Source organism: Ceratotherium simum, unplaced genomic scaffold, assembly GCF_057802395.1.
Source record: "Ceratotherium simum simum isolate JZ-2026a unplaced genomic scaffold, ASM5780239v1 HiC_scaffold_43, whole genome shotgun sequence".
Lineage (NCBI taxonomy): Eukaryota > Metazoa > Chordata > Mammalia > Perissodactyla > Rhinocerotidae > Ceratotherium > Ceratotherium simum.
Window position 1 is genome coordinate 8,612,094 of NW_028261259.1, and position 17,256 is coordinate 8,629,349.

The 17,256-nt window shown below is 44.9% G+C and overlaps 1 protein-coding gene and 1 pseudogene across 3 annotated transcripts in view; one reads left to right on the forward strand and one right to left on the reverse strand.

The window, feature by feature from the left end:
* LOC147911550 (ral guanine nucleotide dissociation stimulator-like) overlaps positions 1-17,256 on the reverse strand; it is a 29,134-nt gene that overhangs the window by 285 nt on the left and 11,593 nt on the right. The window contains exons 1-4 of one of the 2 annotated variants that reach the window (XM_087428178.1): positions 2,455-2,879; positions 1,670-1,782; positions 1,150-1,526; positions 169-384 (exon numbers count right to left, since the gene is read on the reverse strand). In XM_087428178.1, the coding sequence (XP_087284304.1) occupies positions 184-384; positions 1,150-1,526; positions 1,670-1,782; positions 2,455-2,675 (912 nt within the window). In that variant the 5' untranslated portion in view covers positions 2,676-2,879 and the 3' untranslated portion in view covers positions 169-183. Of the gene's footprint in view, positions 1-168; positions 385-1,149; positions 1,527-1,669; positions 1,783-2,454; positions 3,353-3,615; positions 3,724-4,831; positions 4,913-17,256 lie in introns of those variants that run through there. The other variant, XR_015551241.1, reaches the window with a different exon arrangement.
* Positions 2,924-9,377, forward strand: LOC147911551 (methyl-CpG-binding domain protein 3-like 1; annotated as a pseudogene). The gene is made up of 2 exons (XR_015551242.1): positions 2,924-2,983; positions 8,725-9,377. The product of XR_015551242.1 is annotated as a methyl-CpG-binding domain protein 3-like 1 (transcript).

Genomic DNA, 17,256 nt, shown 5'->3' on the forward strand with positions numbered 1-17,256 from the left:
AGCTTCCCACCACTAGGACCAGGAGTCAGGTCATCGAGGCGCTGGAAGGAGGGGCCTAAGGATTGTGCAAAGGCTCAGACCACAGACTTCAAACACGAGAGCTGATAAAGGAGAAGGGACAGTTCCCCCGACTCCAGAGAGGGGCTCTCAGGGCCTCCCACATCTTACCTTGGCCACCTGGATTCAGAGCTCCACCACCCTGGCCCTGTCCTGGACCGTCATTCTCGGGTCCCCTATGCAGGTGATGACGACATATTCGACCATTCTGTTAAAGTGGGTCATGTTGGCATGGATGGTGAGTGCCAAGGGCTCATTACCCCTGTTGTCACACTGGTACCAGATGGAGTCCAGGAAGTCGTGGGGCATCACTTTCTTGAACAGCTCCTGGGGAGGACAGGGAGTGTCTCCCAGCCCTGCCAGTGTCCAGCTCAGCAACCGCATCCCCCAGTCCCAGGCCGGGTCAGAGGTGAGAGCCTGAGCTCAGGAAGCTGAGAATGCGGCCTGAGGCTTGTGGGAGTCCCTGGGTGTTGCCTGTGTCCCCTGAGGGCACCCAGCACAGGATGACCCAGGACATGATACTGTGGCACAGGGAAGTGGCATTTGCTCGCTGCCCAGTCTCACTTCCTCCAAGCACCAGAACTCGGCTCCTGCTTGACCGTCTCTAGGGGCATCTTCCACCCATTCTGACCATCCTAGGGTCTGTCTCCTCTTTCAGTGGCACATTTCCCCAAGGCAGCAACAACCACGGGCTTTGTTTGTCTGCCTTGTAGTCATGTACACATGAGGTGCCTAATTAGTGCTGAGGCTGTTGAGGCCTCCTGGGCAAATGAGTGAACTACCCAGGATGAGACAGCACTTCAGTGTGCTCCGCTCCCCCACCAAAGTGCAGACTCTGCCCAATGTCCTCTCTGCTCCACCTCGTCCATCTGCACAGCCAGTCTGCATGGCAGCTGCTCTCAGTGTCCATCTCTACTGTCCACATAAGGACAGCAAAAGCTTGGGAATTAAGAAGTCTGCTCAGGTCACATGAGGGTAAGCAGGGAAGCTGGACCGAGATCATGGGATTCTGGATCAGGAAATGGCAGGTGTGGGGCAGCTCATGGCACAGCGAAGGCCGACCCCACCTGCCCTGAGAGCCCTGCTGCTCACCACATCCATCAGTGTCAACTGCTCTGCCACCAGCCGGGGAGGGAACTCCAAGAAGTCAGGCTTCTCCTCCCTCAGCAGGTTCTTGCTGGTCACATCCCAGGGGCAGGTGGGCTCTGGGGCTGGATCTGGCTCTGCTGTTATCTCTCCAGGTGGAGTGAGGATTCTCCCTGGAGCCAATGGTCCAGCTGACTCCAGCTCAGGAGCTGGCACTGGGGCTGGAGCTGATGTTGGTGGTGGCTCTGGCCCTGGAGGGACTGATGGAGGTGACACTGGCTCCAGCTCTAGCACAGGTGGTGAAACTAGAGCTGGAGCTGGATCTAGCCGTGGAGCTGGCCCTTGCTCTGGCTCTGGAGCTGGAGGGAGCTCTGGAGATGGTACTGCAGCAGGAGAAAGAAACAGTGTCACTCAAGTAGCTGACTTCCACGGTCCCTGTCAAATTCAGGAAAGACTCCACTGCCTTTAAGGGAAACTAGACTTTGAAGATCCTGCAAATCATCTTCCCAGACTGCAGTCTTCTCACCTTCCAGATCTGCCTCAATGGGCCTTGGATGCTCCAGCTGGACCTGGAGAAAGTAGGCGTGGCCCCCCAGCTCTGAGCCAGGCAAGCTGAGATGCAGAGATGTCAGCTTCATCCTGAAGCAGGGAAAGTGCAAGGGTTCCTAGAAATCCTGCCCTGGGTCCAGGCAGGTTCCCACCAGAGAAGCGATGGTACTGGGGGAGGCAATTTGGCAACAGAGTCAGAGGCCTGGCCTTTCCCTGCACACTTCTCATGCAAGGCACCGATGTCTGCCTGTTCCCATCCTGGGGATGAGCCCCTGCTCATACAGCACGTTGAACACAGAGCCTGTCGTGACTCTCTTCCTGCTGACTCTCTTCTCCTGAAGGGCCGGGACACAGCCCAGCCCAACCCTCCATGTACTTGTGCAACTGGATTGAGCAAAGGCCGGTTTTTGAGCGGGTTGCTCACAGACCTCCTGTCTTGGGCCTGGAGGTGGTGGTCAGAAGAGGTGGATATGGAGAAGAGGAGACAGATTAAGATGGGTCTGTGATGGGAATGGGTCTCTTGGAGACAACTCAGCCTAGCCACCCCTCTGCTTCCCAGGGGTCCTGGCACCCATCCATAGCTCTTTGACTCCTGTCCTCCTGGAGTGGAAGCCACCAGACCTCAGCCTTCCCTTGGGAATCAAAAGATGTGTGAGACACAAGGTTCTGACAGGCCCGCCCCAGCCACAGCCCCCATCTCTCCCTCCACAACTTGTTCTGTAGAGACAGGAAGCTCTTCTTCTGGACCCAAAGACCACTCACTTTTTTAGATGGTCCTGTGCTTTGCCCTCCTCGCTGGAATAAGGGAAGATGGCTCCAGCTATAAAGGAGGCTATCAGGGCATCACTTGGGATGTACCATGGAAGACAGGACCTGCGAAAGATGTCTAATGTCACTGTCTGACTCTCAGACGACAATTGAGGCACAGCGATTGTGGCTCCTTCATTCACTGACTTTACTAAGTGTCTCCAAAAGTCCTGCATGTAGTAGGTTTTTAATCTACACACTTGAATGGATGAAGTTCAGCCAGACCATCCCAGACACTTGAGTGGGCCTAGGGCCTCTCTGCTGCCCCAGAGATCCTTAATCGGCTGCCCCAAGGAAAAGGATCAGGACCAGCTGGATGGAATCTCAACCCCTTAACAGGGAGCTTTCCATGTGTTTTTCCACACTCAGAAAGGCCACGTCCTAGAGATCAGTGAGGCAGACTACTTTTCACGGCGAAGAGAAAAATAAACACCATGGGCAACCACAGCACGTCCACAGCACTCTCTGCAGATCCAGGCACCAGGTAAGCACCTGCCATTGCTGATCACATTAGTTCCTACAAGATCACCATGAAATTTATCCCCCCCCACTTTTCAGAAGAGCAAACTGAGGCTCAGAGAGATGTGGGGATTTGCCCAAGGTACACAGCTGGCAGTGGGCAGAGTCACCACAGTGCTGAGGAGGGAGTGGCTACTCAGCTAGTAAACAGCTGGTCCAGGACCCGGTGGGATGTGTCTAAGGCCGAGTAGTTGACCATGAAGGTGGTGAAGCTGGACATGTTCCTACTCAGGAAAGCTGGTGCCATGGACTCTGTCAGCTTCTCCATCATGCCTGCCTGGAGGGCACGCATCCTGCAGGCCTCATTTAAATTCACAGTGAACTCATCCTCACACTGGGGGAGAGGAGGAGGGACATACAGTAAGTGATATCACAGTGAACCACCAGGAGGACTGAGGTGACTTTCTACCCTCCTGTGTAGCTGGTGGGGAGGAGTGGAGGCCCAGATTCCTTTGAGAGTGGGACTGTGGGGTACTCGAGTGAGAAAATTCTGGTGGCGGGGAGTCCAGGGGGTTCTCAGATTTGAGTCTGCATTCTAGTACTGCCTTGGTCATCTCAGAGTCCTGCGTGTGAAGACACCTCTGCACCCACACTCACCTCAGAGCAGCCCTGGTCATTGATGGACTGGTGCACTTGTGTTCTCTCCAGGGAGAGGGTGAACTGGAAACCATCCACCAGCTCCTCGACCATCTCTTGGGTGCAGCTCTGCAGTGACAGTGCCCAGCAGTCAGGCCAGGAGGGATCAGGGGCCTGCCTGGACTTTGCCACAGGGGAAACACCCCCACAGATCAGGCACAGAGGGGAATCTGCATAGACTCCACCAGGGAAGGAATGCGAGGCCACTTTGAGGGCCCGGGACTCACATGCAGATAGAGGAGGTTGGTCCCCAGCACTCACCTTCCTCTCCTGCAGCCAAGATCTTGAGTATGAACATGACACACTGCCCGACTCCCACCATCTAGCTTCCTGCTCCTGCCCAGGCTGGGTCCTCCTCATCCCCAGCTTCCCTAACTCCACCTCCCACACACACACACACACACACAATGAGTGTCAAGGGGTGTGGGGCTGTCCTTTTGGGATCACAGTTCTGGCCTGACCTAGAGTGGCCTGCCCTGGCCCACACTGTTACCTGATGGTTCCTCCTGCCAAAAGGCCACAGACATTCGAGGTGAGGGCTGAGCCAATGTCTAAAATGACTTAACATGCTCTCATTCTGGGCTTTCCGGGGGCCAGAGCCTCGGAAAGTCACGGGACAACATGAGAACATCCTGCTGTGTCGAGTGTCTCCACTCAAATGAACTGGACAGGAGGCTGTGATTACAGTGTGTGTGCCTGGTAACCAGAGTTCTAAATTCTGTTGGGGGCTGTCACCAAGGAAGTGAGGTCACTTGTTCAAGGTTCCAATACTTTGCCCCTTCATTCAATCAGACCCACCCAAAGCCCCCTCTAGGCTGTTGGCTGCTCTCCCTCCTTGCTCGTGTCCTCTCCATCACTGTACACAAATACCCATCACCACCCTCCCCACAGCTCCTTGGGAGTGGATCCAGGGGACCAGCTTTGAGGAGACAGAGCTGAAGTCAGACCTCCTTTGTCCTACCAGTTCTGTGTCCTGGAAAAGCTGCTGTGCCTCTCAAGATCTCCCCAGTCTCCCAAGCTGCACAATGAGGATTGGGCTAAAAACAGCTTCCTAGGGACCTTGTCAGGGTACATGTGATAATACGTACAACACCTGTGGGCTGGTGTCACATGTGTCTAATGTACACACTTAGAGATGGAGGAAGTACAAGAAGAAGTAAGACATCACATAGAATACCAGTCAGAACTTCTCTGGGTTCCAGATGTGTGATCTTGAGAAAGTCACTGCCCCTCTGGGCCTCATTTTCAGGTCTGCATCCTGAAGGAGTTGAAATTAGAGGAAATTCAGACATTGTGATCCACTGGCATTAACCCTTCCACGGTCCCGTTTTACTCAGAATCAGTCCCAAGTGCCTCACGTTGGCCTATGTGGTGGGCAGCCTCCACAATTGCCCCAATGCTCCCTGCCTCCTGGAGTGCACATCCTTGTGTCACCACTAAGTGGTCAGTATCTGGCTTCTGAACAACAGAACACAGCCAAGGTGATGGGATGTCACTTCCAAGTTTTAATTACAAAACGTCTGTCACTTCCTGCTTACTGGCTTACTTGGGTTCCCTACTTAGCTCCCTCCTTCTGTTTCTATCTCTCTCTCTCTCTCTCTCTCTCTCTATCAAATCACCAGAACTGGGAGAGCAAGTGCTGATGTTTTCAGTTGCACTATGTAGAGGCTCCATAGGAGAGAACTGAGGGAGTGTCAAGACAACAGACAGACAGGAGCTCAGAATTTCAGTCCAAATGGATCCTGACAAAACCCATGTGAGTGATCTTGGGTGGGAATCCTCCCCCATTTGAGCCCTGTTGAGACCACAAACCTGCTTCACAGAGACTTTGAGGCAGAGACACCCAGCTAAGCCATGCCAGATGCTTGGCTCACAGAAATTATGAGATGCTATATATTTGTACTGTATAGGTGATAGGTTTTGGAGTAATGTTGTCACAGAGGAACAGAAAGTAACAGTCTACCATGTCCCAGGATCCAGCCTGATCACACTCCTCTCTTCCCTCACTCTCTCTTCTCAGGCTCCCTCCAGCCACACTGGCCACATTTCTGAGCTTCCCTAGTCAAACTCGCTTCTTCATGTGAGACTCTGCACCAGGGAGCCTTCTCCTTGACACACTAACTGTTCCCAGACATACACAGGGGTGCTTACACTTGTCATTCTGGTCACAGCAAAGGTCTGAAATGCCTCAGAGAGGCCTTTCAGAACCTCCTAGCACAGTCTCTACCATCACAGATCTTACATCCAGAAGAGCGTTACATGATTTCCTCCTCCTTCCTCCCATTGAGATCAAATGAGTGCACGGGGAAGGGCTGTCTGCTTTGGCTGATGCAGAGGCAACTCCTTCTGGTTATACCAGGAACACGACTGTCTCTTCCAGGCCGAATTTTTCCCACCACGAGTCCATTGTTTAAGGAAACCGTCATTCCCTCTCTTTCATGGGTCTGGTTTCCCCAAGAACACAGTGAACCATCCCCTCTCCCTGTGCTGCATCACCATAAACCCACAGCCAGAAGATAAGCACCAGGTTAAAACACCACCAGATCCTGAATTCAGTCACTGCTGAGACACTCCCATCAATGTTGTCATTCAATGGTGACTCCTGAGGACACCTTTCCCCTGAGATCCACTCCCAGCCTGTCCTCAGCTTCTTACAGTAACACTGAGATTTCCTCAGAGTCCTCCCAACCTGGGCAAGAAACATTCTGAAATGTTCTCTGTATTAATTTTCAGGGACTGGGGACATTGGTAGATGTAATTTGAGTGTGTATGTGCAGTAGTTTCTACGCAGGTATTCTATTTTTCAGACACAGATAAAATAGTGTGGCTACTCAATGCACCAAGAAAATGAATAACTGATCAAATTTTTTCATGATGTGAAGTCTTTAGAGAGTAGATGTCGTGGTTAAGAGCACAGAGTATGGAGCTAACTCCTCATGTCCAAATTCCAGCTCAATCCCTTACTAGATATTTGTATTGACTGAGTTATTTACCTGATTGGTGCCTCAGTTTCTTCATCACTCAGTTGGCAATAATGATCAGCATACCTACTTTGTAGGTTTATGGAGAGTATTAAAGGAGTTAATGTTTGAAAAATGCTTGGAACACCTAGTGTATTGCCAGTGCTGTACCTATATATTAGAAATAAAATTTAGAAATTCTTCTGACACTGCCTGTGAGCCCCAGAGGGTGAGACTGTTGCCTGGATGTATGTAGAATGCACTCCATGACATACGATGAATAAATGAGTGAACAACATTGGCGAATGCATTACCAATGTCACCTATGTCACCCTACAGGCATTCCCAAGCCGAACCACATGCAGACATTCCTGCTCTGTCCTGCATCACATTCCCTGGAGGAATCACTGGGGCTTCTTGGACCCTGGTAACCGTGCCCACTAAAGGTTCTTTTCTGTCAGCAAACCCCAGTCTTTGTCCAATTGCTGCAGCTCACAGGGTCTGCGCTCTGATCCTTGTCTTCACTAGAGGGAGAAGTGCCATCCCCAGAGCTGGTCACACGCAGAGCCTGAGCCTTGGAGAAAATGATTCCCTGGCCCTGGGGCAGGTAGAAGAGCACAGGGACAGAGTGGGATTTGGGGAAAATCCTCCAGGTGTTGTCAGAAGGGATGGATGCAGGGGATGTGTCAGCAAGGACTGGTCTGGTTGGTGGGCCTTGGTGGTTAAATAGTAGGGGGGCTGGGAAATTTCCTAGGTTCTAGCATAATACAATCAATATGACGGTCATGAAATCAGAATCAGCCTAATTAAGGCCAAATTAACCCAATGTCAGCTGTTCCCTGACTCTCTAATCCAGTAGTGACTTATAATAAGGGTATTCGTGTTCTATCATCTCCTTTTCATTGATTGGCTAGAGTAATTATTCTTTACATAGCCTGTCTATTTTTACATAGTAAAGAAAAAGTGAGTTTTAAAACAACCCTCCTTGGAAAAGTCTCCCTAACATATTGAATTAATAACAGAAGCCAGGACAGGAAATTCACCACATATCTTGAGCTTTAGTCTCTGGTTTTAGATCTTCCTAACTGGTAAATTACCTTGACTTCTGCCTTCTTTCTTGAGATTAGTCCACTTAGGACTAAGTAGGAGTGCAACCTCTTGCCATGTGAAAAGTGGTGGGACTCTAGGAAGAGATTTGTTTCATTCTGTCAGTTTGTGTGTGTGTGTGTGTGTATGACAGTTTTTGCTGCATCTTGCAGTGTGGGCCATTTTAGACGCCTTTCCTAGGGAAAAAATTTCCCTAACCACTTTCTCTGGAATTTATTTTCACTGATGGCTTCATCGGCACTGTCCAATAGTAACATTAAGCACTCTATATTATAGAATTTAATTTTTTTCTTAGTAGCCACATTTTAAAAAATGAAAGCAAACAGGTGAAACTAATTTTAATAGTATATTTTAACCCACTATAACCAAGATATCATCAATGTGGGTGCAGTCTATACAAAACTTAATAATGAGAGAGTTTACATTTTTTTCCAGGGTTTCATAAATCCAGTGTGTACTTCCCACTTACAGCACATTCTCCATTTGTAAGTTGAGTTTTTTCAGACATACATTCTCTGTACTGAGATTTAATGTTCACAGTTGTCAAATAAGAGTCACTAGGAGTGGGGTGGATGATAATTTCACTACTGATTTAAGCTCTAATGGAGCTATGAACACCAACTGGTCAATGGGTTAATCAAATGAATAGTCATATAGTACAGAAGAATACTATGATTTGGGATTTAGAAAAAGACTGGGGAACGTGGGTCCTGACAGGGAGCACCAGGGATTTTGTTGTTGAGAGTGACAAGGACAAAAAGAGAATAAAGTCATACTCATAAGTGTCTAACAACATGGGGGAGAAGAAATGACCTGCCGTAGTCCTGAGTTTTGACCTAGAGCTTTCTGTTCTTGACCCAAATCTCTTTGATGACGTCCCAGGACACAGGTCAGATTAATCCCCACAGGGAGAGAGGGAGGGTAGAAGTACAAGGCATCTGACATAATTGTCCTGGGAAGGCAGGCTTCATTTATCACTCTGATCCACATTCCCAATTTATAGGGTAAGAGGAAAAGAAGTATGATGGTCAAATCATCACAGAAGAAGCGACATGATTGTGGACACCAATCCAACCCAAAGCCTGGTTTGAGCATCTCCATCCCTTTGAGGATGTCCAGTTACATATTCAAGAGGACAGTTACTAGAATCACATCCCATCCTGGCAATGAGATCAGATGCCATCAATGGGAGGAAACGTTGGAGCAGCCCCAACAACTCTGCTGGCAGAAGAGACTGCAAGGTCTCCAGGCCTGCAGAGTGCAGGAGACCTGTTAAGTCCTTTGGACCTTGCCAAAGCCCTGCTGAATCTTGCACCTAGTTGCACAGGTGCATCCCTGCCAGGTGTGCTCACAGGTGGTCCGAACTCCAGTCCCATGCCCACCCCTGCCTGGTCTTCAGATTCAGCAGAGACGATCCCAGGAGCTGGTCTGTACATCCCACAGCTCCTTTGCAAACAACTTCTGGTGACTCAGGAAGATATCAGGAAACAGGAAGAGAAAGTGAAGACGGCAAGAGAGAGACTGGCGGTAGCACTGATGCAGACAGACTCGCTAGCGAGGCAGGGAGAGTGAGGGGCCAAGAAGGACGTCCCGACAAACACGGTGATAAAAGACAAGACGGGGCAGATGACATGGAGCTCACACTACATCAATGCCTCTGCAGGGGTCATTAGGTTTTCTTGCTTTGAGCTCTTGAAACTTTAATATATACCAATACTTTTCTTTTCTTTGATTCCTTTGCATGACAGAGAAGATACGGACAGTGATCCTTCTGAGGTGGGAGATTGAGTTTCAGGTGAGGAGAGAAAGGAGATCTTTCCTTCCTTTCCTTTCCTGAGTGTTATGTATTTGTATTTTAAGATCAACAGAGAGTTATCACAGTCAGGGGATTCTTTAGAGTTTTGCCCTCACAGTCACAGAGAAAACATACCTAGTCCAAATGGATTGTCCTTTTTGTGTAATGTTGCAATAGATTCCAACATAACATTTCACTAAAGAGCTGTTATATCTGTCTTCTCAAAAAAGACACCTACTTCTGGGTCTCTATTTTTCTGGTATTTGTTGCAGGTTGAATCACTAGTTGCATACAATGAAATACTGGATTTTCCATTTTTTTAGATTTATATGCGTTGGAAATTTGATTCATGAAAATTGATATGCCATTGCGGTATCATGCTGTCAGGAGAACGACAGTTTTCAGCATCACAAGTCTCACAATAAGCCAGTGTGTTGGGATTTGTCTATTTGTCTGATCGAGTATGTTGCACTCTTCAAATCCTCTTTATCATTACTTACTTTTGTCCCACAGATTTATCAGTTTCTGAGAGCAATGTGTTAAACAATAATAGAGTATCTTAGTATTTATATCTTCCCTAAAAAATGAGTTATTTTTTACCTAAATCTTCTCTCCTGTATTCTTCCATATGGTAATCATCTGGAATTTTGGTTCGAATGTGTTTTTAATGTCTTGTTTTAAAACTAATACTAAATTAGACAGACGGTTTTTTCCTTTCCTTGTGACCCCTGTTATGTTTTCCTGGGTTCACATTTCTTCTTCCTGATGTACATTCTTTACCGGTTCTTTCACTGCAGGCCTGTGGGAGGTCAACTTTGAGTCTGTTTGTAAGTCAGATAACGTCTTTCTTTCTTTGAAACATAGTGTGAATAGGTGTTTAATTTAGCTTTGTAGTAATTTTTTCCTTCTTTGTCAAGTTATTTAATATTTCTGAGCCTCCACATCTTTACCTCAAAATGGGAATAAAACCCTAAATATTGTGACTGTAACTGAGATAATACACGCAGAGCTTGCCAGTCATGTTGCTTAGGAGAAATTAAATAGTCAATAATGATAACGATTATTAACCATTATAATGATATTATAATATTGTAATATATAATAATATATTAATGTATAATAATTATACATTAATTTATAATTATACAGTGTATAATGTATAATATATGGAATGTATAATAATATATTATATTATTAATCATTATAATCCTCAGAGTGTGCATTCTCAGAGAAGCAATGCTTAAGACTGAGAATGTGAAGCTCACACACAAAAAGTCTGAGAGAGTGGCGTGACTGTGACTTTAATTCTCAGCCCTTGGGTATCTTCAGCTGTGGTCGTCTGCACAGTGTGTACAGATAATGTAATCTGTTCCCACAGACCCACTGCAGAACAGCGCAGCCTGCCTCATGCCTGGGATGCTCTGGGCTGCTTGTTGGGGAGCCTCTGCTGTGAGGCTAGTTGGACTCTGTACAGAGAAAGATGAAAAAAGACTCTTTCTTTTCCCTCAGATTTCTCCCCCTGAGTTTTATTCACTTTTACATCCAGAGCAGATACTCTCTTCCCAGAGCCTTGGTGTTACTCTGGGATTCAGGCTTCCCAGACACCTAGTCATTTCAGCTCCCAAGGCCCAAGGTGACTGCAGAGTCATGTCTCACCCACTCCTCCCATCTTGGCCTGTTTCCCGTCATGGAGGACCCATGAGTGGGGAGAGGAGCCATCGAGGGAGATTGATCTGGAAGTCCTGGTGAATCTGAGCTTCAGAGAATGAAGCAGAAAAGGGGAACCTGAGACTGCCAGGGCTTCAGTGGGGGAGGAATATGGAGGAACCGAGAGGGGTGTGATGGCTGCACAGAGTCAAGGGGAGGGATGTTCCAAAGTTTCCTAAGAAGGGAAACCTTGCACTGAAGTGGGGATACGATTTTACATGATGGCAATGTCTGTGCTGGTTTCACCAATTCTGGTGTCCCTGAGGGATGAACTGGTGTGACACCACAGGACAGAAGTTGCAGTCACTTTCAGGACTTAAGGAAGGTGAAACCTTTCAGCTTAGTCCCCTGTGAGCCAGTCAGGGGCCAAGTCTAGAAAGGCTCGGAGCCTGTGTCCGTCCAATGTGGTTTCGTTCTGTTCCAGCCAAGCTCCTCTGGACCCCAGCTGGGAAAAAGGGACCTCAGATATAGTCAGATCTAGTCATTGCAGCTTCCGTAGGTCGCCATGAGGCAGGTAATAGCCCAGGTGTCGTCTCTGGAGCTCATAGTCGCCCTCCTTCTTCCGCTGGCAGACAGTGACTTGTGAGGTGAGGAGAGCGCATCAGAATGGTCCAGTCAGCTGCCCAGTATGGGAGACTCCAGGGGAAGGAGATGCCAAAGCCACAGAGACCCGATGCCTCCTGTGTCTCCCTCTTCCTTTTGTCCACTTAATTTTCACCCTCAGTCCTTCATTTCCTTTCCTTTTCCCTCTTTCCTCTCTCTCTCCCTCTCTTTCCCCTACATGTTCTAGGGTAATTGAGGTATTAACGACATACAGTAAACTGCATACATTTAAAGTGAACAATTTGATACATTTTGATTATAACTTATTCAACCAACACCACAATCAAGAAAAGGAATGCCCATCTTCTCCAAATTTCCTCATGCTCATTTTAATTCCTCCTTCCCTGCCGTTTGCAAACTTATTCTCATTCCCAGGCAACGAGTGATCCGGTATATGTCCCTATAGATTTTCGTGTATTTTCCAAGGATTTTTATAAATGGGATCATATACGATGTACTCATTTTTTACTGGCTTCTTTCACTCAGCATAATTATTTTGAGATTTATGCTTGTCATTGCATGTACTATGAATTCATTCCTAGCCCCAACCCTTCCCTGGCAGCACTGTGCACACACCCGAGTGCTTCCCAGGTTGGAGGGAGAGCCAATAGTACTGCTGCACCCCCAAAAGTAGGAAAGCGCCTTGGTGCAACTCTGGGAGATGTTGGCGGCAGCCCTGGACCCGCAAACGAATGCTTTCCTGGGTAGTTGGAAAGTCCACCGTGCCACTGCAGTCCCAATGATTGGCCAATGCTCAGAACCCGTGAGGAAGTCCCACATACCAAGTACAGAGGCTGGCATGAGCATAAGAAAAGGCAGCAGCAGATATATGTGCACATGCAAATGCTTTCCCAGGAGGCATAAATACCCATAGTAGTGGTGCGGTCTCACAACTGGGTAGGTGCCTCCATGTGGCGGCAACTCTGAGCCCAGTGGGAATGATTTCCCAGCGGATGGGAACACCCACTGTACCCACACAACTTCCAGCATATGGGGTGGGATCAGAAACACAGCTCATGCTTCCCCCACAGCGGTAGCAGGTGGAATCTGCGACCTGATACTACCACAAATACGCAGGCAAAAGATTTTTTCATCAAACACCATAAGAAACTACACTAACAATTCAGAGCAGAAGGAAATGACAAATATCCAGAAATGAACCTTGAAGTCACAGAAATTTACAATCTAAATGACAGAGAATTCAAAATTGCTGTCATTAAAGAAACTCACCAAGTTACAAGAATGTTCAGACATTTCGATGAACTCAGGAAAAAAATTAATGAGGAAAAGGAATACTTCATCAAAGAGACTGAAACTATTTAAATAAAAAGACAAGCAGAAATTCTGGATATGAAGAACATAATTAATGAGATAAAAAAGAATCTAGAATCCTTAAAAAACAGAGCTGATATTATGGATGAAAGAATTAGTGATTTAGAGGATAGAAATATAGAAATGCTTTCAGTGGATGAGGAGAGAGGACTCAGATTTTTAAAAAATGAAGGAATTCTTGGAGAAATATATGACTCAATTATAAAAGCAACCTAAGAATTATACGTATCCCAGAGGGAGAAAAGAGGGAGAAAGGAGCAGAGAGCTTGTTCAAAGAAATAATAGCTGAGAACTTCCTAAACCTGGGGAAGAACCGGACTTACAAATACATGAAGCCAACAGAACGCCTAATTACATCAATGCTAAAAGACCTTCTCCAAGGCATATAATAGTAAAATTGGCAAAAGCCAATGACAAAGAAAAAATATTAAGGGAAGCAAGACAGAAGAAAATAACCTACAAAGGAACACCTATCAGGCTTTCAGCATATTTCTTGGCAGAAACTTTACAGGCAAGGAAAGAATGGAATGATATATTAAAAATACTGAAAGACAAAAACTTTCAGCCAAGAATACTCTATCCAGTGAAATGATCCTTATGATACAATGGAGAAATAAAAGTTTTCCCAGATAAACAAAGGCTGAGGGAGTTCATCGCCACTAGATCTCCCATACAAGCAATGATCAAGAACACCCTCATACCTGAAACAAAAAGAAGGCAAATGTCTACAAAGCTTTGAGCAAAGAGATAAATAGAAAGACAAAATCAGAAAGCTACAGCTCTGTTTCACAACAGGGTAGCAAATACTTAATTATAACTTAAAAGAAGAAGGGAAGGAAAGCATAAAAAGTAACTATAAACACTTCAGCTTAGTCACAAACGCACAACACAAAAATGAATAACTTGTGACAACAATAACTCAGAAGGAGAAGAGGAAAGGGATGGAACCTGCTTAGGCTAATGGAGATAAGAGGCTCTCAGAAGATGGACTATGTCATCTATGAGATCTTCATACAAACCTCACAGTAACCAGCAAACAAAGAATCAGAGCAGAGCCATAGATCATAAAAAAAGAGAACACCTCCACAGAAAACCCCCAAAATGAAATGGTAGTCAGAAACACAAAGGAAGAGAAACAATGGAAATATAGATTAGGTGGGATTAAGCCCTCATGTATCTATAATCACTCTAAATGTAAATTGATTGAATTCTCCAATCAACAGACACAGAGTGGTGGGGTGGATTAGAAAACAAGACCCAACAATATGATGCCTCCAGGAAACACATCTCAGCACTAAAAACAAACAGGCTCAGAATGAATGGATGGGAGACAATACTGCAAGCAAATGGCAAATAAAAGAAAGTAGGTGTTTCCATAGGTATATCAGACAAAGCAGACTTCAAGATAAAAAAGACTATGAGAGACAAAGAGGGGCAGTATATAATGATAAAGGGGACTTTCCACCAAGAGGACATAACACTTATAAAGATATATGCACCTAACACAGCAGCACAAAAGAATATAAAGCAACTATCAATAGACCTAAAGGGAGAAATTAACAGCAACACAATAATAGCAGGGGAGCTGAACAACCCACTTACATCCATGGATAGATCATGCATAGAAAGGCAACAAGTAAATAGTGGAATTAAATGAAACATATGATCAGATGAACTTAATTGATATATATAGAGCATACCCTCCCAAAAAAGCGGAATACACATTCTTCTTAAGTGCACATGGAACCTTCTCAAAGATATACCATATGTTGTGAAACAAGGCAAGCCTGAATAAATTTAAGATTGAAATCATATCAAGCTTCTTTTCTGACCACAATGCTATGACACTAGAAATCAACTACAAGACAAAAGATGGGGAAGTTACAAATATGTGGAGACTAAAGAACACACGACTGAAGAAACATTGGATCAATGAACAAATCAAAGGAGAAATCAAAAAATACCTGAAGACAAATGAAAATGAAAAGACAACAAAACAACTCTTATGGGATGCAGCAAAAGCAGTTCTAAGAAGGAAATTCATAGCAATACAAGCGCATCTCAGCAAACAAGAAAAATACCAAATAAGTAACCTTAAACTACACCTAATAGAACCAGAAAATGAAGAACAAATGAAGCCCAAAGTCAGCAGAATGAGGGAAATAATAAAAATTACAGCAGAAATAAATGAAATAGAGACTAAAAAAACTGTAGAAAGGATCAATGAAACAAAGAGCTGGTTCTTTGTGAAGATTGAAACAAAACTGACAGACCCTTAGCCAGACTCACTAAGAAAAAAAGAGAGAAGGCTCAACACATAAAATTAGAAATGAAAGAGGAGAAATTACAACAGATACCACAGAAATCCAAAGGACAATAAAAGAATACACTGAACAACTTACATGCCACCAAATTGGATAACCTAAAAGAAATAGATAAATTATTAGATTCATACAACCTCCCAAAACTGATTCAAGAAGAAATAGAGAAAATGAACAGACAAATCACAAGTAAAGAGATCGAAATGGTCATCAAAAACCTCCCAAAAAACAAAAGTCCAGGACCAGATGTCTTCTCTGGAGAATTCTACCAAATATTCAAACAAGATTTAATACCTATGCTTCTCAAACTATTCCAAACAGTTGAAGAAGATGGAACACTTCCTAATTCATTCTATGAGGCCAACATCACCCTGACAGCAAAAGCAGGCAAGGACAGCACAAAGAAGGAATATTACAGGCCAATATCGCTGATGAACACAGATGCAAAAATCCTCAACTAAATATCAGCAAATCGAACACAGCAATATATTAAAAGGATCATATACCATGATCAAGTGGAATTTATACCAGGGATGCAGGGATGGTTCAACATCCGCAAATCAATCAATGTGATACACCACATTAACAAAATGAGGAATAAAAATCACATGATCCTCTCCACAGATGCAGAGAAAGGATTTGACAAGATCCAACATCCATTTATGATAAAAACTCTCAATAAAATGGGTATAGAAGGAAAGTACCTCAACACAATAAAGGCCATATATCACAAACCCACAGCCAACATCATACTTAATGGTGAAAAACTTAAAGCCATTCCTCTGAGAACAGGAAGAAGACAAAGGTGCCCACTCTCGCCACTCCCATTCAACATAGTACTGGAGGTTTTGGCCAGAGCAATTAGGCTGGAAAAAGAAATAAAAGGAATCCAAATTGGAAAGGAAGAAATGAAACTCTTGCTGTTTGCAGATGACATGATTGTAAATATAGAAAACCCTAAACAATCCATCAGAAAACTATTAGAAATAATCAACAACTACAGCAAAGTTGCAGCGTACAAAATCAACTTACAAAAAGCAGTTGCATTTCTATACTCTTATAATAATGAACTAACAGAAAGAGAACTCAAGAGTACAATCCCATTTACAATTGCAACAAAAAGAAAAAAGTGTCTAGGGATAAATTTAACCAAAGAGGTTAAAGACCTATACAATGAAAACTATAAGACATTATTGAAAGAAATCAATGATGACCTGAAGTAATGGGAAGATATTCCATGCACATGGATTGGAAGAATAAACACAGTTAAAATGTCCATATTACCTAAAGTAATCTACAGATTCAAAGCAATCCCAATCAGAATCCCAATGACATTCTTCATAGAAACAGAACACAGAATCCTAAAATATATATGGAATAACAAAAGACCTCAAATAGCCAAAGAAATCCTGAGAAGAAAGAACAAAGCTGGAGGCATCACAATCCTAACTTGAAAATATATTACATAGCTATAGTAATCAAAATGGCATGGTACTGGCACAAAAACAGACTCATAGATCAATGGAGCAGAACTGAAAGCCCAGGAAAAAAACCACACATCTGTGGTCAGTTAATCTCTGACAAAGGAGCCAAGATCATACAATGGAGAAAAGAAAGTCTCTTCAATAAATGCTGTTGGGAAAACTGGACACCCACATGCAAATGAATGAAAGTAGATCATTATCTTCCACCATACACGAAAATTAACTCGAAATGGATAAAAGACTTGAATCTAACACTTGAAATCATAAAACTCCTAGAAGAAAATATACGCAGT